Source organism: Thunnus thynnus, chromosome 14 (assembly GCF_963924715.1).
Source record: "Thunnus thynnus chromosome 14, fThuThy2.1, whole genome shotgun sequence".
Classification (NCBI taxonomy): domain Eukaryota; kingdom Metazoa; phylum Chordata; class Actinopteri; order Scombriformes; family Scombridae; genus Thunnus; species Thunnus thynnus.
The window spans coordinates 28,534,984-28,556,278 of NC_089530.1; the positions used below are offsets into that span (position 1 = coordinate 28,534,984).

At 43.0% G+C, this 21,295-nt stretch overlaps 1 protein-coding gene across 2 annotated transcripts in view; it reads left to right on the plus strand.

The window, feature by feature from the left end:
• The window catches only part of LOC137197417 (spectrin beta chain, non-erythrocytic 1), a 132,735-nt gene that overhangs the window by 93,605 nt on the left and 17,835 nt on the right, over window positions 1-21,295 (plus strand). For both annotated transcript variants that reach the window (XM_067610821.1, XM_067610820.1), the window contains 22 exons: window positions 636-842; window positions 951-1,104; window positions 1,217-1,368; window positions 1,739-1,957; window positions 2,068-2,148; window positions 2,312-2,518; window positions 3,271-3,482; window positions 7,285-7,422; window positions 7,946-8,066; window positions 8,154-8,369; window positions 8,547-8,966; window positions 11,111-11,313; window positions 11,451-11,541; window positions 11,671-11,817; window positions 12,251-12,514; window positions 15,284-15,508; window positions 16,348-16,437; window positions 16,971-17,249; window positions 19,548-19,678; window positions 19,877-20,081; window positions 20,207-20,581; window positions 20,682-20,768. In XM_067610821.1, the coding sequence (XP_067466922.1) occupies window positions 636-842; window positions 951-1,104; window positions 1,217-1,368; window positions 1,739-1,957; window positions 2,068-2,148; window positions 2,312-2,518; window positions 3,271-3,482; window positions 7,285-7,422; window positions 7,946-8,066; window positions 8,154-8,369; window positions 8,547-8,966; window positions 11,111-11,313; window positions 11,451-11,541; window positions 11,671-11,817; window positions 12,251-12,514; window positions 15,284-15,508; window positions 16,348-16,437; window positions 16,971-17,249; window positions 19,548-19,678; window positions 19,877-20,081; window positions 20,207-20,581; window positions 20,682-20,768 (4,224 nt within the window). The remainder of the gene's footprint in view (window positions 1-635; window positions 843-950; window positions 1,105-1,216; window positions 1,369-1,738; window positions 1,958-2,067; window positions 2,149-2,311; window positions 2,519-3,270; window positions 3,483-7,284; window positions 7,423-7,945; window positions 8,067-8,153; window positions 8,370-8,546; window positions 8,967-11,110; window positions 11,314-11,450; window positions 11,542-11,670; window positions 11,818-12,250; window positions 12,515-15,283; window positions 15,509-16,347; window positions 16,438-16,970; window positions 17,250-19,547; window positions 19,679-19,876; window positions 20,082-20,206; window positions 20,582-20,681; window positions 20,769-21,295) is intronic.

A 21,295-nucleotide genomic window follows, 5' to 3' on the forward strand; every position in this document is an offset into this window, starting at 1 on the left:
AAGCAACAACAACCAACTTTACTCCTTAAACGGTCTAAACTGTTTTCAAATGACACAAACCCTTCTCAGATTGGAATAAATCGTAAGTTTATGAACCAAATGTTTTGATCAGATGAGTCTAAACCTCTGGCAGCGGAAATTAAAGATGTTATCAGTCGGGCTTCACAGAGAAAGAAAAACCTGGAGCTTCCTTTTCTCTCAGACTTTTCCTTGGACAAAGTCTCAGTAAAGGCAAACGGAGCTTCAACAATAAGTTAATTAATTGATGAGTTAATCATAAGATAAGATTAACAGGTTATTTTGATAATAGTTTCAGTCATTTTTCAAGCAAAAATGCCAAAAAATCGTTGCTTATCTCTGTTTTATATGATTGTAAATTGAATATCTTTGGGTTATAAAAGGACTTGGACTCTCAAAAAGTAGAAGTTTTACTCCTTTTTGATATTTCATAGCAAATTATTGATGAATCGATAATGAAATGAATGATTAGTTGCAGGTAAATCCTCTTCAGTGTTTCAGGTTTGTCATATGAACATTTAAATCACTTATTTCTGTGTCATCTATAATCTTTCTCATGTTCTCTGTGGTTCCTTCCCCTCTATTCATCCTCCTCCTCCTCCCTCTCACTGGTACAGGCGGTGGTTGCCGTGGCAAAGGAGCTGGAGGCGGAGAGTTACCATGACATCAAACGCATCACGGCCAGGAAGGACAACGTGATCCGGCTGTGGGAGTACCTGCTGGAGCTGCTGAAGGCCCGCAGGCACAGACTGGAGCAGAACCTGGGCCTGCAGAGAGTCTTCCAGGAGATGCTCTACATCATGGACTGGATGGACGAGATGAAGGTACGGAGGGTCGAGGATGGATTTTAATCTGCTAATCGTGTGGAGCGCTAGCTGTCGTGATGATTAGATGACGCTCTGACCTTTTGAGCCTGGTCTCTGTTTCTGCAGATGCTGCTGCTCTCTCAGGATTACGGGAAACACCTGCTGGGTGTGGAGGACCTGCTGCAGAAACACGCGCTGGTGGAGGCCGACATCGCCATCCAGGCCGACCGAGTCCGAAACGTCAACAGCAACGCTCAGAAGTTCGCCAACGACACAGAAGGTGAGACGGACAGACAGACAGACGGATAAAAGACATTTCAGCTGGAGATCAGAAGATAATTCCTCTCCTCCTTTTGTCTTTCTTCTTCTATCCTCCTCCTCCTCTTTCTCAGGTTATAAGCCCTGCGATCCTCAGATCATCAGGGATCGGATCGCTCACATGGAGTTCTGTTACCAGGAGCTGAGTCAGCTGGCGGCTGAGCGGCGAGCTCGCCTCGAGGAGTCCCGCCGCCTCTGGAAGTTCTTCTGGGAAATGGCCGAAGAGGTTTTTATCATTATAATTATTATCATTATTATCATTATTATCATTATTATCATTGGTAGTTTACTCGACAGTTAAATCCAAACTTCTCTGTGTTTGTTCTCCTGATCAGACTTTAGTGAAACTTCACTTTTTGCTCTACTGCTGCACTTTAAATGACCTGTTAGAACTTTAAAGGACAGATTCATAATTTTTAAAGTGTCTTAAACCAGCAGTCAGGTGTCCATATGAACAGTGAAAGAGGTTTTCCTCGCTGTAATCATTCCTCCTGTTCATACTGGATATTAAAAGATCCTTCAGATGTGCTTTCAGTAGAAGGAACTCTGAGTGTTTTGAGGTGATGTAACCAAGGCTTGAATGTGTGTTTTTGTAGGAGGGATGGATCAGGGAGAAGGAGCAGATCCTGTCCTCTGAGGATTACGGGAAGGATCTGACGGGTGCGTTGCGACTCCTGAGTCAACACAAAGCCTTCGAAGACGAGATGACCGGGCGAGCCGCCCTCCTGCAGCAGACCATCAAACAGGGCGAAGAGCTGGTGGCCAACAACCACTTCGGAGCCGACAAGATTAAAGAACGCATCCAGGACATCCAGGTACGCTGATCCTCTCTGAGGAAACATTTGGAAACATTTAGGATTAGATTTTGGATTTTCATGGACATGAAAAATTCACTTTTCCTTCCTCTTCCTCCTCTCCGCTGTAGGAGCAGTGGGCGGCTCTCGAGCGTCTTTCCGCCGTCCGTAAAGCTCGTCTGCAGGAAGCCTGCAACCAGCACCAGTTCCAGGTGAAAACACTCTCACAGTTTCTGAAGTGTGTGAATACTTCTGTCCATTTAAGATGATCTGGATTCTTTTTCTTGTCAGACTCAAGTTAAAATAGACAGTAATAAAACAGTTAAACAGTTTTATTGTTGTATTATATTAATTCTGATGTTCTCCCGTCTGCAGGCCGATGCCGACGACATCGACACGTGGATGCTCGACGTGCTGCGGATCGTCTCCAGCGTCGACGTCGGCCACGACGAGTTCTCCACTCAGGCTCTGGTGAAGAAACACAAGGACGTGGCCGAGGAGATCGGCAGCTACCGGCCCGTCATCGACGCTCTGCACGAACAGTCCCGCACGCTGCCGCCCGAGAAGGCCAACTCTGAGGAGGTGAAGCTCCGACCCACAAACACACAAACACACACCATGAGGTCACAACGAGAGCAGCGACGTGTTCTGGATCTGAGGTTTTATAAGACAATGAGAGTTGAAGCGTGTGAAGAATCCCTTTATTATAAACTACAGGTTGACATCAAAAGTATGTCTGAGGTTTCAAATATCAAGTCAATCAAGATGCATCCTTTTGCATTTTTTTGTGAGAAGATTAAACTCAGTTACAGTGTTTAACTCAGTTTGATCAAACTTTGCTGAAGAGATGTTTCAGTCTGATTGTAGCTGTAAACTTTTAACTGCTTGATTGATTTCTGGCACAACTTCCTCTGCTTCCAAAGTGCACAGAGAAGAGAAAAAGTCAAAACTTCAGCAGCACTTGAACTATAAAGAACAACTTTACTGTGCAGACCGGCAGGTTTTTAGCTTGTAGCCTTCATCAGAGTCATCAAACACATCACAAAGAACATTTAAATACCAGTTAAATGTGTGTTAGTCTCAAGTGTTGCTGCAGAATCTCTTTAAGAACAGTTTATTCATTAATTTATTTGTTTTTGTTTTTTTAATATATTTGAATTTAATTATTCAAAAATTAATTATAGAAATGAAATACGGATAGAAATAAGGAAGACCACAAGCTGTTTTCTGTAATTTGTGGTTATTTCTGTTTGTTTACGTCCTGATGATGTTTTTAATTACTGCGTCTCAGATCGCTGTGTAACAGGAACTCGTTACTGGTCGTGTGTTCGCAGGTTCAGAGCCGGCTGGCGGGCATCGAGGAGCGTTATAAGGAGGTGGTGGAGCTGACGAGGCTCAGGAAACAGGCGCTGCAGGACGCGTTGGCGCTCTACAAGATGCTGAGCGAAGCCAGCGCCTGCGAGGTCTGGATCGACGAGAAGGAGCAGTGGCTCAACAGCATGGAGATCCCCGAGAAACTGGAGGACCTGGAGGTCGTCCAACATCGGTAAGACGTTACAAAGTGCCTTATAGCCAGAAAAAAAGAGTAAACATGTACCAGAGCATTAGAATAACTAATATTTTGGATGTAATCAGTTTCTTTGACATTTGGGCAAAGAGTTTGGAGCCTGGAAAGAGAATTATCAGCGACTCTGCAGCTTTACGGAGCTTTATAGCGAGTTTCAGCTCATTGTTTATCTGTCCGGCTGCAACTTTACTGTTTTGCTTCACTCTCAGCGTCTCATAGCGTCGTTTTCAGAGAAAAAGCTGTAAAAAAGCTGTAGACTAGCTGGTGAACATAGCGGAGCATTTAGCAGCTAAAGAACCAGATATTTCCCTCAGGAGTTGGTGGAGAACAAAAACAGAGCTAAAAGCTGAGAGCTGAAAAGTTCAACATATCAACTTAAAAGGTGACGATATGTTAATGTTGAGTTCGTTACGCGTTTCTGCTGAAAACTAGTTGACAAAAAAATCAGTTATTGCAGGTTTAAAACCTTAATTTGTCTTTAATGAAACAGTTAATTTAACATTTAGTCTTCATTATGTCATCATCTCATGTAGGGCCGTGTGGTGGAAATGACCAACAAGCATCTGACCAGTTTGAATCAATTAAGAAATATAATGTATATAACATTTTGGAGGTCAGGATAGATTAACCACTCTCACTCCTCAGACTGAAAATCCAGTCACTTCTTATAGTTTACAACAAGGCTCATGTCTTACAGTGATTGGCTGTCTGAGATGATCCGACGCTCTCCTCCCACACCTTTAGCCAATCAGAATTACTTGAAAATACATCATTATATAAGGTCATTATATAAGACACCTCATTTCAGCGTTTACCACCACTAAGTTAAGTTTTTTTTTCCCGTTTTACACCTGGCCTTGTCCCAGGACGCCGTTCTCTTATCTACTTACACTCAGCAGAGCATGAAACCAAAGTCCGACACACATGTACAGTACATGCAGTCTGACGGTTTGAACAGTAAAATCAGGACATAAATCTGCTACTTTAACAGCTGCAACTAAAGATTACGCCGCGTATATCGGAGTTAATCTGACTTGTAAACCCAAGTTGTAATTATGGCGAGAAAATCAGATTTTTCTAAAAGCTCTAATATATCCGACTCATCACTTAATAAAACGAAGTGCCTGAAATCAGTGTTAAATGGATAAATTGTAATTTTGCTGTCAGATGTCGTTAACACGGGAATCTTTTCCATCTTTCCCGTCCGTCCGACATGGTTTGAACGCATCGTTTGGTCTATAAAACATCAGAAAATAGTGAAACATTGCGTCACAATATCCCGGAGCGCAAGGTGACGTCTTTAAATGTCAGAGTTTGTCGTATAAACAGTCTGAAACCACAAAATATTAAATTTACTTGACTAACAAATGACAACATCGATCTCTCTTCAGCAAGTCTCAAGCTGATTTTTATTGAGGTGAAATGAAACCGATGGCTGTCTGGAAGGAAGGAAAAAATCATCCGTCCAAAAAACTGATGGATGATTTTGGAAAATGATGAAAAAATAATACACACAATTTGTGGTTTTTGGGATCAAACATGTAAAACTAATTGTGCGTTTCTTTATTGTCGGTTTATCACGGTTGTTGTTGTCTCTCTGCAGCAGAGTGAGACAGTTTGTGGTATCCAGAGCAGTAAACTGTTATTCACACCAGACTGCAGGTTCCACACTGTTTAAAAGGCTGTGTGTGTGTGTGTGTGTGTGTGTGTGTGTGTGTGTGTGTGTGTGTTCGTGTGTGTGGTTACACGGTTCGTTCTCAGCAGCCTCTGACTCTGGTTTTCAGCCACTTGTTTCTCTCCATACTGTTTGACCGCAAAGCATCACATGGATCCCTTCCCAGACGATGGTTAACATGTGTGAGTGTGTGTGTGTGTGTGTGTGTGTGTGTGTGTGTGTGTGCGCTCTAATAATTATTCTATCTGTGTGAGGCCAAATGCACAAAACTCAGCTGCTCAGTGACTCAGCAGCCACACATTTTTCTGTTCTGTGTTACCCTGTTTAGCGTCGTCAGGTTAAGCTAACCTATTGTTGCTAACTTTGGAGCTAACTCCCTTCACTTTCCCAGCAGTTGGTGCATTTATAGCGTTTATTAACTGACATAATGTATCCTGCACTGTACATTTACCACTAACCTTTTCCTCTGCTCCGCTCGCCATCACTTTTCCGATGTTTTCTCTCTCATTCTCACACTCGCTCGACCACACATTACGCACCGGAGCGCGGGAGCTACGGCAACGTCACAGAGGTTGATTCACGTTTTGGGAATGGCGCTCCACAGAGGTTCCCAAACACTTTTTTTTTTTTTTTTTTTTTTTTTTGGCCTGGTGGTCCGGCCAGGCCTGTACAATTATAGGGGAAACACTGGAGTGAGGACATTTTGTCTGTTTCTTTAAAGAGCAGTTTGAGGGTAAATGTTTGAATGAGGTTTAGATTAAAGGAAAGGTTAGCGGCTGGAGGGCGGATTATGTCACTGAGGCTTTCACAAGTACAGAAGTAGAAACGTCTGTGTGTGTTTGTGTGTTACTGAACAGCAGAGATCAGCTGAGAACACTTGATGTTTGCCTGAAACATATCTTTTTTCTTTTAATAACAACATTGAACTCGTGTTTATCACACATTACGAAAACATTTAGAAGTTAATTACTCAACAACTAGAGCCCGAATCACATGGCAGATATAGAGAGCCGAAAGTCCTTCCTGAGGCTAGCCGGCACTTCCTGTGTAAATGTTAGCGTTTAGCTTAAAGAAGCACGGCTGTGTTGAAGCACAACTCTTGGTCTTGTTTAAACTCTCAATTTTTTATATACAGTAGGTGTCAGAAATGTAGCACAACTTCACATTTACCTAAAAATATGTTAAATGCACATATTAACGTCTATATTCATCTTAAAGGAGATATTCTGCTTTTTTGGGGTTTTCTCTTATTTATATCCTGTTCAGATGTCGGATGTTGGTCAAAGTTCCAAAACTTGAGGTGAACATATGTAGAAATGCTGCCTGCAAGTCAAAAGTCAGGGCATCAGCCTGCTGTGAACACTGACGAGCTGACATCAGCTCGTTGCCCATAAACAGCCGTCCTGTACTCTTGGTTGCTAAGGTGGTTGCTAAGGTGTTTCCATGTGTTGTCCACTCTCATATTTCAGATCTGATTCAGCTTCAACATGTATGAATAAATTTGAGAAGTTGACATTTGGAGTAAAGAAGGAGAAAAAGAAGTGAAATCCTGCTACTATAGTTTGTTTACGTAGCCTCTGGAGCCGGAGGAAGCTTCCTGAAAGCTGACCAATCAGAACAGAGTGGGCTCATCAGGAGGCGGGCCTTAAAGAGACAGGAGCTAAAACGGCCTGTTTCAGACAGAGGCTGAACTGAGGGGCTGCATAAAGGACCAGTAGAAGATAAATAAGGAATTTTTAACTGGAAATCATGCAAAGATATTCCAGTAGAGCCCCAGAATATAAATATAGAGCTGGAAATGTGCAGAATATGAGTCTTTTAATGCTTTATAAGAATAAGGCATGAAGCAGCACCTTTGCCAGAAATGTCGGAAATAAGGCAAAGCTGCACAGTTTATTACATAGCAGTCTGATGTGTGTATTTATTGTGTGTTTATTGTGTAACAGCCTGGTGTCCCGCTGCCTTCAGGTGCTGCAGGGATTTAATGAACTGGAGCTTTTCATACAGTATTACGTTGCCACGGACAACACATATCACCCACATCACTGATTTACTGACCTTGTTGTTTGAACTTCTGAGACCCAACGTCCTCTCTTGTCTGTCCAGGTTTGAGAGTTTGGAGCCGGAAATGAACAACCAGGCCTCCCGCGTTGCCGTGGTGAACCAGGTTGCCAGGCAACTGATCCACAGCGGACATCCCAGTGAGGACAAAATCAAAGCCCAGCAAGACAAACTCAACACCAGGTAATCTGACTGGGATTAAAACAGCTCATAAATTGGGATTATCAGGGAAATAACCTATGTGATTGAGATTATACCGGCAAATAAACTGGTATTCCGGTTAAACTGGGATTAAATTGTAAACAAAATTTAGATTGAAAAAGAAAATAAAGCAGGCCTGGTAAAACATCTGAGATGTGCTCATTATAGCGTTTAAAGAAACAACTTAATATGCTAATATATCATTTAACACACCAAACTACTAAGTATTTTCTGTCAGTTAAATAATTGTTAAGAATCTGATTTATTAAGATTTTTTGCAAATTAAAAACTACATTTAAACCTAAATATAATGAACTGGCACTTACTTATTAAACCAACTTAACACTTTTTCAGTTTTATCTTATAATTTGTACCAAATTGCACCTCCCTCTCTGTAAAATGTCCTCAAATTAACTGTTAAATACCTGCAAATTACTCAGGACATTAGTATGTAAATAAAGTGTTACCATTAGTTCTTATTGATGCTGATTGTGTGTCCGTCCAGGTGGAGTCAGTTCAGAGACCTGGTGGACCAGAAGAAGGACAGTCTGAGCTCTGCTCTGGGCGTCCAGAACTACCACCTGGAGTGTAACGAGACCAAGTCCTGGATCAAAGAGAAGACCAAGGTACCGACAGAAACCGTCTGACTACAGTCTCTGATTTACTGTAATAATACTCTCATCTAACGCACCGCTCCTCCGTCTCCCTTCCAGGTGATCGAGTCGACCCAGGAGCTGGGGAATGACCTGGCCGGCGTCATGGCTCTGCAGAGGAAGCTGACGGGGATGGAGCGCGACCTGGCGGCCATCGAAGACAAGCTGGGCGACCTGGGAAAAGAGGCGGGGCGTTTGGCCTCCGAACACCCGGAGCAGTCTGAAGCCATCAAGGGACGTCTGGCTGAGATCACCGGCGTGTGGGAAGAGATGAAGGTAAGAGAACATGTGTGGTTTACACATTTCATCTGAACGTTTATTCAGATATTACAGTTTCATAAAGTTACAAATCCCAGCAGGGAGATTTATTATAGCAGAACAAAAGAGGAAAACAAGCTTCACTAGAAGTCTGGAGATCGAAACAACGTGACATCTGTGTTTTCTGTTCTTCAGGACACCATGAAGAACCGGGAGGAGTCTCTGGGCGAGGCCAGCAAGCTGCAGCAGTTCCTGCGCGAACTGGACGACTTCCAGTCGTGGCTGTCGCGAACGCAGACGGCCATCGCCTCCGAGGACATGCCCAACACGCTGGCCGAGGCCGAGAAGCTGCTGGCCCAGCACGAGGGCATCAAGAACGAGATCCGCAACTACGAGGAGGACTACCAGAAGATGCGGGACATGGGCGAGATGGTGACGCAGGGCCAGACGGACGCGCAGTACATGTTCCTGCGACAGCGGCTGCAGGCGCTCGACACCGGCTGGAACGAGCTGCACAAGATGTGGGAGAACCGACAGAACCTGCTGTCCCAGTCTCACGCTTATCAGCTGTTCCTCAGGGACACCAAGCAGGCCGAGGCCTTCCTCAACAACCAGGTAAACCCGTCACATCATCACACCTGCACTTTCTCTGTACTCCTGCTTTAGCTGCAGGAAAATGTGGCTGTTGTTGTCTGGAAAATATCATATTTCACTCTGAAGTATTTTAAATTTTGATGTTTTCTGGTCTTTTTGGAGCCAGAAAATCACAATTTTGGTCACAAATCTTAATATCTTCCTAATGAAATCACCTTTTTGCTACCAAAACAAAAACTGAATCAACTATTTAGAGTCTTGCATGTAATTAAGACACGTTTTCCCAATAACGTCAATACAGTCAGACTTTTCTCAGAGCAGCATCTAGTGGCCGTTAGAGGAACTGCATCCCTCTGACGAAGTATTACATGTGATTGAAACACTTAAACATTTTGTGAAATATGAATTAGATCGGAGGATGGATACCTGTTTCATCTCTGTGCATACAGCAGAGTGTTTAGCCTAGCTTAGCACAAAGACTGGAAGCAGGGGGGAACTACTAGCCTAGCTCCATCAAAAAGAAAAGTAATACAACATCCAGAATTTTTAAAACTGTGTTATGTTGGAGTTGTTGTTGCATCTCAGAAGTTCTGTCCTCAATCTACTGTCACCTGCTAGCAGTTTCCCCCCCGCTTCCAGTCTTTATGCTAAGCTAGGCTAAATACGTCATCTCTAAACTGGACGCATAGAGATGAAATTCCATGCGGTTGTCGTCATGCGATCTAACCACTGAGCGAACTGTTCTCTCATTAATGTTGTAATGCTGACACACAGTCGGTCTGTGATCAGCTGATAAATCTCTGACTTGGCGTTCGTCCAGTCCGGTCTCATGGAGGTCAGACCAGGTCTCACACACACACACACACACACACACACACACACACACACACACACACACTAGCCCTGTGATAGACTTTAAGAGAAAATACCAATCATAGGGCCTCATGCTGGAAACATTCCTACAAACAGGTTTGTTCTTAAGAGGAACGTAGGAGTGATTTATGAGAATTTGTGATGTTCATCAATTTTCTCATACTTGGAATTATCTCTGATGTATGAACAAAATTCCTGAAAGTCATGAACAGGACAGAAAACAATCACGGCACATTTGACCTGATAACATATTATCTTAATCTGGATTAATTTGGAGTTTAAATATGATACAGAAATGAGCTAAAATAAAATATATAACTGAGACAAACAATGAATAGTCTGTTCAGCATATCATCATCCTGGCTGCCAACTTCCTGATGATGATGATGATGATGATGATGTCAGTAGTAAACAGCAGCCTCGGGGTGTTTCTGCAGCTCTGTGTCCAGCATCATGTTGTGTTGCAGCTGACAGTGTAACATCACCGACTGTAGGCTGTAATATTCTCTCCTCTAATATCTCTCTGACTGTCACATGACGCCTCATCAAAGCGTTCCCTCTTTATTTCTGTCATGGTGCAGCTGCTGCTCTGATGGATTCATATTTTCTAATAGTTTCAGCTCCTCTAATACGACGCCTGACACTGATAAATGTGTCCTCTGGTTTCTGATGGCAGCAACCTCAAATTCTTCTTTGAGAACATTTTTGTGATTGAAACTCGTCCACTAACATAGCAGAACAGGGTCGCCTTATATGGATATTTTAGGGGCGTCTTATGATTCTAATGTTTGAAATCTCAGGAACATTCAGCTCCTCATGAACAGGTGACGTCCATCAAGTACAAACAAACGTCACAGAAAAAAACAAAGTCAAGAGAGGTTTAGGAGAAGAACATGTTCTTACACGAGCTTCTCAAATGTGAAAAATTTGCTGTTTTTCTCTGTTTGATATGATCTTATACTGAATATCTTTGGGTTCTGGACTGTTTGTCGGACAAAATTAGACATTTGAAGGCGTTTCTGTCCTGTTCTTCCTCTCTCATCCCTCCCTCTCTACTCTCTGAGGGTCATGTGGTGCCATCAAGTGGTAGAAGGTTGTCATTACAGCTCAGATTAGTCAGTTTAAAATGACTCCAAAGGACATATGTTCTATAGAAAGTGAAGAAACTCAACTGCAAAATCCAAATGTTATAAATGTCCATCACCAGGCGGAGCAGGAATTGTCATTAAGTGGTTAAACGTCTTCATTTACAACCATCTGACAGTAAATCCGCTCTGTGTTTTGTCCGTCAGGAGTACGTTCTGGCCCACACGGAGATGCCCACCACTCTGGAGGGCGCCGAGGCCGCCATCAAGAAGCAAGAGGACTTCATGACCACTCTGGACGCCAACGAGGAGAAGATCAGCGGCGTGGTCGACACCGGCCGGCGCCTGGTAACCGACGGCAACATCAACGCCGAGCGCATCCAGGAGAAGGTGGACTCCATCGACCAGAGGTGACCGAGATTTGTTCCAATTTATTTCAATTATTTAATCTTGTTTTATCTTTTTATTCTTGTTTATACTGTAAAGCTTTTTGTAGCTATCCTGTTGAGAAGTTATTATTATTGACATGTTGATTATTGTTCTGCAGACACAAGAAGAACCGAGCAGCTGCCAGCGACCTGCTGAACAGACTGAAGGACAACAGAGACCTGCAGAAGTTCTTGCAGGACTGTCAGGAGGTAAAACGCAGATAATTCATATTCTAAACAATTCATAATATCTCCAGTAACCTTTAGGTGTCCTTGATTCTGCAGATTTTAGTGTTTGTGGTAAATATTTGAGGTGATTCGATGTTTGTGTGTCTCCAGCTGTCTCTGTGGATCAACGAGAAGATGCTGACGGCTCAGGACATGTCGTACGACGAGGCCAGGAACCTCCACAGCAAGTGGCTCAAACACCAGGCGTTCATGGCCGAGCTGCAGTCCAACAAGGAGTGGCTGGATAAGATCGAGAAGGTAAGAAAAGGCGGCCGACGTCAGTAGACACGAGAGATAAACCGCTCTGAGATAGACGGGTCATGACCTACCGCTCCCAGGATGGAAAATGACCAGAGAATGAACCGTAGAACACAAATATTTCCCCCACAAGGAGGATGAGAGCAGGGAGTGTCCAAAACAAACATGAGGAAGAAATGTTGATTGTCTGCTGCAGCACTGATACAGGGTCATCAGGATTAGAACAGACTGCCATGTTTTGACACGAGGTTCTTTAGCTAAAAGGTTGTGAGTTCAATCCCTGCATGTTCTGAGCAGAAATAGTTGTCCCTGACTTATAATTTGACTACGGAGCTGCTATGTATGTGCAGAAGTATGTCTGTCATCCACCTGTTCTGCTTGTAAATAAAGTTATTTAAAAAAAGGAGTATTAAAACCCAGCAATGTCTTCCAGGACGGACAGGCACTGATGGCGGAGAAACCAGAGACGGAGGCCATGGTTAAAGAGAAGCTGGCGTCTCTGAAGGCGATGTGGGACGACCTCGAGTCGACCACCCAGACGAAGGCCAAGTGTCTGTTCGACGCCAACAAGGCCGAGCTTTTCACGCAGAGCTGCGCCGACCTCGACAAGTGGCTGGCCGGCCTGGACGGACAGCTGCAGTCCGACGACTACGGCAAAGACCTCACGTCCGTCAACATCCTGCTCAAGAAACAGCAGGTGAGAGACGGGAGTCACACGTACCTCGTCTTCAATGTTCTCCAGATTCATGAAAACGCAATAATAAGAATAATGACGTTTATTTCAAAGCTTTCAAAAACCAGTGTTAAAAAGTGTTTTTTACACACAACGAGCAATAAAAACAGATGAAAACCAAAGTTACATAAACACAATTTACATAAACTTTTGATAAAAGAGTGCAGCATATGAAAAGAAAAAAAAAAGATGTCAAGCATAAAAATAATACAATTCTAAATTATTCATAGGCTAACCATTAGAAGTATGAGTTTTATGAAGTGATGCTAAAAGTGGAAAAATGTAGAGCTTCAACGGAAAATGACTCAGCAGCTGTTCTGATAATCTAATCGTAAAAAAAACCCCAAATATTTGCTTCTCAAATGAGTCAAATCAAGTAGATATCTTTCAACGTTACAGTCTTTTTAGTGCCAAAGTCCCTCTTTTTGTTACTATACTTCCACCTGCAGCTCAACAGGGAAACACTGTCCGAGGAAACACAAAGAGGGAATTTGATGCTAAAAAGACTGTAAATGTGTCAGATATCCACTTGATATGACTAACTCAGACTGATGAAGCTGAATAGAAGCTTCACACAGACTTTTAAATGACTGTGTGGACACACTGTGGATTTTATCCTCCATCACTTTACATTGAAAGCACATTTGAAGGATCTTTTAATATCCAGTATGAACAGGAGGAATGATTACAGCGAGGAAAACCTCTCTCACTGTTCATATGAACACCTGACTGTTGTTTTAAGACACTTGAAAAATTGTGAATCTGTCCTTTAAGGTTCTAACAGGTCATTAAAGTGCAGCAGTGGAGCAAAAAGTAAAGTTTCACTGAAGTCTGATCAGGAGAACAAACACAGAGAAGTTTGGATTTAACTGTCGAGTAAACTACCAATGATAATAATGATAATAATAATAATAATAATAATAATAATAAAGTAATGATAAAAACTTCCCAGAAGAAGTTCCAGAGGTGTCCACTGTTCATGTGGACACCTGACTGCTGGTTTAAGACAGACTTGAAAAATTGTGAACTCGTCCTTTAAATCTTGTAAATATGTTTTAGATGTTAAAAACAGGACGAGCTGCTGATACATTCAAAACTGAGGCAGAAAATCCAAAAACACACTCGCTCTACTTTAGGCTTTTTAAAGGCTTGATGATTTATTCTCGGGTCTTTTATATAGATAAAAACAAGGATTTGTCAAATTTGGTTTGACAATTTAAAATTTAATGGATGAACTAGTGTTAGTTCTTTTCATCCCAAGAACGATGCTGCTGCTGCTGCAACTACTGTTCCCAAATTCCTGGAGGGAACCGTTTTAATCATTTCTCTTGTTTCAAGGAGAGTGAGTCGTCTAACCAGCCTTAGTACGCACACACACACACACACACACACACACACACACTCCACACACACACACACACACACACACACACACACACACTCCACTCACACACACACACACTCCACTCACACACGCTCACACACACACACACACACTCCACACACACAGCGGTTATGTAATCTTTCATTTGAAGTGTTACGAGTCAGCGCTGTCTGAGCGTGTGTGTGTGTGTGTGTGTGTGTGTGTGTGTGTGTGTGTGTGTGTGTGTTTCCACCAGTAGCAGTGACAGAGTGTGATGCCGTCTGAAGGATGATGTTGGTATTTTCAGTGTATTAGAGCAGCTCCGGTTCTCTTATCATCTGTCTTCTCGTCAGATACGTGCTGTAATTTCCTCTGAGCGTGCGTGCGTGCGTGTGTGTGTGTGTGTGTGTGTGTGTGTGTGAGAGAGAGAGTGTGATGAAGTGTTAGAGGCAGATCATTAACTGAGTGTTTGATCTGTTAAACAGGGAGAGAGAGAGAGAGAGAGAGAGAGAGCAGGGAGAAACAAATCCTCTCCTCCTCTTCTTCTCTCTGTTTTTTTCTTGCTCTCTCTCTCTCTCGTCTTTCAGCTCTGATTTTAATCCAGACTCCACCTGCTTTTTTTTTTTTTTTTTTTTTTTTTGCTGTTTTTCTCTTCTTCTCTGATGTTGTTTGAGACGGTTTTCAAGCTGACTGGCTGCTGGAGATGATCGTCATTTTCATTTTGATTTCAGATCTTTTTCAGTTTACATATCAGGTGGTGTTTTGTGTTTTTTTTTTTTAAAGATATATTTGGGTTTGTTTTAGAAAAAGCAAACAGATTTTAACTGCGCCGAGGAAAAGACAAGGCCTCTAAAGGATTGTTTTGTTTTGGTACCTGTTCTTATTATTTATTTATTTATAGTTTTAGTTGTGTGGACCAAACATGTGACTCTTGTTACAGTTCATTTTTTTAAATATATTTATTTATTATTTATAATTGTTATTGTCATTGATTTTATTGTTTTTTTTCTCTGAGGACATTTTGCTCTTTATTTGCTTCTCATCAAAACATTTTTTTTCTTTATTTTTACTCTTTTACACCCCAAAAAAAAAAATCTGAACTCAAGGTGCACTTGAGTTAGTTTTTTCGGGAGCTTTCAACTGCGTATCACGGTCAAATAAGCTCAAGATATGGCTGAAAGTTATCAATTATCAATGAATTAATTGTTTTATGTTGTAACACTGCTGTTTCTAAGGTTGAGGATTTATTTTTTAGGCTCAATTTCACTCATATTCTGTTATTAGAGTTATTAGTATTTACTTTATGTATTGTAGATATGTATATTTTGTTTCTATTTATACCTTCTAATTACTTTACTGTCCTCCTGCAGATCCTGGAGAGCCAGGTGGAGGTGCGTCAGAAGGAGGTGGAGGAGCTGCAGGGCCAGTCGCAGGCCCTCAGCCAGGAGGGCAAAGGCTCCGAGGAGGTGGACGGCCAGAGGATCAGCGTGGAGAAGAGGTTCCAGTCCCTCCAGGAACCACTGAAGAAGAGACGAGACAATCTCATGGCCTCCCGCGAGATCCACCAGTTCAACAGGGACGTGGAGGACGAGATCGTAAGTAGAGCGTCCGAATGACCTCTGACACTACTGATACAAGAAGTTTATTCTACTGACTGACGACTTGAGACACAGATAAACTAAGAAAACTGAAATATAAACCCGCAGATCATCTGCATATTCTCACATAAAATAACCTTTAAAAGAATTGGGCTGAAAAAGGAACTGGTATTAGAAGAGGAGGTGGTGATATTTTGTAGTAGCTGTCATAGTACTAGTAATAGTAGTAGTAGTAGTAGTAGTTGTAGTAGTAGTGATGGTGGTAGGTATAAGTAGTAGTTGTGATAGTTGGCAGCAGTGAAAGTAAGTAGTCATAGTAACTGCAGCCACAGTTACCATGGCGTTAGTATCACTAGTATTAGTAGCAATTGTAGCAACAGTAGCAAAGCTAAAACATGCAGTAGTAGTAGCATCATTAGTAGTTGTAATAGCAACAGTAGCACCCTTAGCAGCAGCAGTCGTAATGGTATAGTAGTATAATAGTAATAGTAGTACTGTGGATATATCAAGACCAGGATGACTGAGAGTCTCCACACACAGTGCTAGTAGCATTACCAGTACTACTAGCTACAGTGTTACTGGTTGTAGTTTAGCAGTGGCGTAAAAATTCATTCTCATTAGAAGCAGCAGAGATGTAAAAATGGGTCACAGTGTTCATATCAGCAGAAGCTGCAGCAACCGCAGCAGCAGCAGCAGCGGCAGCGGCGCCAAGATTATGAGTAACGGTGGTTACAGTACAAAGCTGAGTGATTGAGTCTCAGTGTTTATATCCAAACTGCACCAGGAATAAATGTTATAATGTGTGAATATGTGTGTGTGTGTGTGTTTGTCTCCAGCTCTGGGTTGAGGAGAGGATGCCTCTGGCCACATCGACCGACCACGGACACAACCTGCAGACTGTACAGCTGCTCATCAAGAAGAACCAGGTACACACAAACACACACACACACACACACACACACACACACACACACACACACACACACACCTGTACCTGGACAAAACTGTGTACTGACTGTAAAGTATTTGAATTATCTTGATAAATTCCATCCATCCATCTCCAGTTCATTAAATCAGGTTTATCTTCTCTTCCATGTCTTCTGTGTCTCTTCACTCTCAGCTGTAGTCTCACAATCAAATATATAAAAAAAAGATATTTAATAAAATCTCAATATAAAGCTCAATATGTGGAGAAGATTAGAGGATGGGAGGAAGGAAACAAATTAATTTTCTCCTCTAGATAATGAAGTTTTATTTGAAACAGGAGGGATAAATAGGATTTATGACAGGAAGTAAAAATATAGCAGCACAGATGAAGGCAGGAAGTAAAGAAAGTGCTGATGATCAAACTAGAACCATAATCATGAGCAAAAAGTTAGAATAGTTGTATTTTAAAAGTAAAATGTGCAGTTTTGTGTCATCCTTCCCTAACCCTCTCTGTGACCTTTGACCCTCTCAGACCTTGCAGAAGGAGATCCAGGGACATCAACCGCGCTACGACGACATCTTCGAGCGCAGCCAGCACGTTCTGAGGGAGGACAGCCCGACGGCCGAGCTGATTCGCCAGCGGCTCGCCGAGCTCCAGTCGCTATGGGAACAGATCAAGAAGGAGACGGAGAATCGTCACTCCCGCCTCAGCGAGGCCCACGAGGCCCAGCAGTACTACTTCGACGCCGCCGAGGCCGAAGCCTGGATGAGCGAACAGGAGCTCTACATGATGTCAGAGGAGAAAGCCAAGGTAAGGTCAGAGGTCACGGGTTAGGATGAGGGTGAGGCAAGTGGACAGATCAGGAGGTGTATCATGGATGCCTTTTTCTGAATTTTCTGATGTCTCCATGGCGACATTTTTTCCTACTCGGCTGCTTATAATTCTGTCACGATGTAGCGTGAGCAAGCTAGCAAGCTAACGTCGGCCATTGTTCAATATTTTTCTTGTTGTCAACAAATCTCATGAAAAGACCAAAACCAACACTTTTGTTTAGGGATGCACGATATTATCGGCACGTCATCGGTATCGGCCGATATAAGCTCTAAAATGAAATATCGGCATCGGCCCAAAATGAGCATTTTCTGATTATAAGAGGCCGATTTGTCGCCATCTCCTCCACCGCCCGACTGTGCTTCCCTCCACGAACTGTTTCACCCTGACGGTCCCGGTGCTTCCTCCCACTTTTACCTGCGGAGCGTTAGCAGCAGCATGACCGGAGGCTAGCCAGCTAGCCTCTCAGCTAACGTTAGCCTCGGCTCTTCGTGTGGATCCAACTGGAGCACCGAGCCCCGGTTTGTTATTCAGGTTAAAGTGGGAAGAAGCAGCTGGTCTGACGGGCAGCTGAGTGAAGTGCAGCCTGCGGAGGAAACACCGGGACCGTCAGGGTGACACAGTCCGCGGAGGAGCTGCAATGATCGGCTGCACAGATAGGAAACACCTCAGCTGATGGGATGTACCACTCTGTTTGGAAAAAAATATCTTTTTGGTTTATAAGGGCGGTTGGCAACCAGCGTATTAGGTGCATTACCGCCACCTTCTGCTCTGTGGACCAGAGATTAAATCCTACACATTAATCCTGTCTGTCTAATAAAAAGAAAACTCTGCTGCTCCTCCCACTTGACAGGTTCATTAAAGTTTTAATGCTGAGCTCCTGAACTCCAGTCTTCCTAAATTCTTCCTTCATATTCATATATTGTCTTTCTTGATCATATTTAGTACAATCTATGCTTGCATGCATAATAGTCTCCTCAGCCAGCTGAAAAAAAATATGTTCATATATCGGCAGTCGGCCACAATGAGTTGGAAATATCGGCATATTGGATATCGGCAAAAAATCCAATATCGTGCATCCCTCCTTTCTGTCTGTAGCTCTCAGCTTTAAGCCCATTGGTTCCTTCTGAGGACGTAAATCTTTAAAAACACCTCACAAATAAATAGTTATGTGTTTAAAAAAGGTTCAGGAATTTTCTCAGACAGCTTGCATGTGTCGGGGACTATTTTCAGCGGCGTATGAATCCACATTTTTTGCTCTAGTGAGTGTTTCTGGCAGCAGGACGGTGTGTGTGTGGGACTGAGTCAAAATAAACTACAGTGTGTGTGTTCATGGCGATGAAGGAACAGTGTAACAGTGACTCATTGACGTGTTTTTAATAGTTTTTGGACAACAACGGTACAGAGGAATAAGACATATAAACATAGAAAATCACCAGATTTCTCCTTCAGACTCGAGAGCTTTTAAAAGTTATTATATCGACATGAACGTCCGTCACTGTTATACCTTCTTCCTGTTTCTCTTTGACTCTCTTTGGGTTTAGTTCATCTGTCAGTTCCTCAGTTTGTGGTGCTTCTCTTAGTCTTGATTGTTAAACTGTGCCGTCTGCTGTTTCTACGCGTGTCTCTACTGGTCAGTACACATTTAATACTCTGATTAAACTCTCTGTTTATCTGTCGGATCTGATTTCATCCTTTTACAGCCTCATATTGTCTGTCTCAATCAGCTTGTATAAGAAAAACCTTTAAATACTTTATTTACTTTAGTTACTGAGAGAACATTTCACTGCTGTGTTTCATTGATATGTTGTCAGGTTTAACTAAACTGATCTTTTTCCTTTAAGTTTGTTTAATTTTGTGTTTCGATTGGACATTTTTCAGAAACTTGTCCTGAAAATGAAACTGTGACTACAGTCATTATGTGAAAGGAGCAGTTTCTCTGCCATTTCTTACTCAAACACTCATTTTTGTCTCCGCACTTATATTTTTCTGTCCTTCTTCCACTCTGTCTCTCTTTTCTTTCTCTGTTTCAAATGTGTTTAATTGAAAAAAGACACAGTTACATGAAATTTAAATGACATTAAAAGACAAACTAGTAAATGTATATGTGCTATATGAAGCATTGCAGAAAGATCTCAGACCAGAAGTTTTTTAATTTGTGTTGTAGTTTTGCGAATTGAAGAGATCTCAGGAAAGATTTTGTGTAATAATCGTAATTAAAACAGTTAAAACTGTCACATTGAAGCTCGTTTCCCTTCTCTCTTTTCTGTCTGTCAGGATGAGCAGAGTTCAGTGGCCATGTTGAAGAAGCATCAGATCTTGGAGCAGGCGGTGGAGGATTACGCCGACACCGTTCACCAGCTGTCCAGCACCAGCCGAGGCCTGGTGGCTGCCGGACACCCCGACAGGTATCAGGTCATATACTAAGAAGGTAGAAAAAGGTGTAATGAAGGAAAGAAGGGAAACTAAAAAAAAAAGAGGTGGAAAAACTAGCAGAATAATTCATAAGTGAAGGAAAGGAAGTGTAAATGAGTGAAAGAAGCGAGAAGAAATCAAGCAGGAAACAAAACATTTCCCTGTTTCCTCCCCTTCTCGTCTTCCTGCAGCGAGCGTATCGGGATGCGTCAGTCGCAGGTGGATAAGCTGTACGCCGGGCTGAAGGATCTGTCGGAGGAGCGTCGGGGGAAGCTGGACGAGCGTTTCCGCCTCTTCCAGCTCAACAGGGAGGTGGATGACCTGGAGCAGTGGATCGCCGAGAGGGAGGTGGTGGCCGGATCTCACGAGCTGGGACAGGACTACGAGCACGTCACCGTTAGTAGAACACACGTGTTTTATTATCGCCGACATACGTCTGACGGGACACGTTTCACGCCTCATGTTTCACTCGCATTTATTGTGTGTAACTGCAACCTGAAGTCTGTTTTCTGTCTCTTTAGATGCTGCAGGAGCGTTTCAGAGAATTCGCCCGTGACACCGGGAACATTGGCCAGGAGCGCGTGGACGCCGTGAACCGCCAAGCGGACGAGCTGATCAACACGGGCCACGGCGACGCCGCCACCATCGCCGAGTGGAAGGACGGCCTGAACGAAGCCTGGGCCGACCTGCTGGAGCTCATCGACACCCGGACGCAGATCCTCGCCGCCTCCTACGAGCTCCACAAGTTCTACCACGACGCCAAGGAGATCCTCAACCGCATCCTGGATAAACATAAGAAGCTTCCGGAGGAGCTGGGCCGAGACCAGAACACGGTGGAGACCCTGCAGAGGATGCACACCACCTTCGAGCACGACATCCAGGCTCTGGGCACACAGGTACGCGGTTAAAACAGAGGCTTTCAACTGATCAGTCTACTCCTGTTTTTAGCTGCTCAGTGTATTTTTAACCTAAATCTTTTTCCTCCTTGTCTTTCAGGTGCGGCAGCTTCAGGACGACGCGGTTCGTCTGCAGTCTGCGTACGCTGGAGATAAAGCTGACGACATCCAGAAGAGAGAGGGAGAGGTGAGCTCATAAACCACAGCAGGACTGGGTTCAGTTTACTTTGATATTCAGGCAGTAAATCTGACGAAATCTGGTAAATATTTTAATTTGATGCCTGAGTTTTGAACTCTATCAGTTGATATGAAAGACTTTTTGTATCTTTCTTACATATAAATGTGGCAGAAAACCCAGTTGTCTTACTGGTTGAATTCAGAGTGAACTGGACCTGGTCTGTCCCTCATGCATGCTGCACTGCTGCTGCACTAACTTTGCTCTGTTCTTCTGCCTCTCAAAGGATCTTGTTTGCAAAATAAAGCAGTAAAATTTAGACGTGGTCAAATGTAGTCAGTTTCCCCCCCAGAGAGAAGCATGTTGAATCAGATTAATAATAAGCTTGCGCTGGTTTATTAACATCATTAACACTAACACCAGCTTCTGTCAGGGCCACACAGTTTATCTCATTTATACACAGTATTTGTCTCCAGCTGGAAAATCATCTCGAGGAGGTTGAAAATTTTTACCAAAAAACGATCAGCTGTAGATTAAAA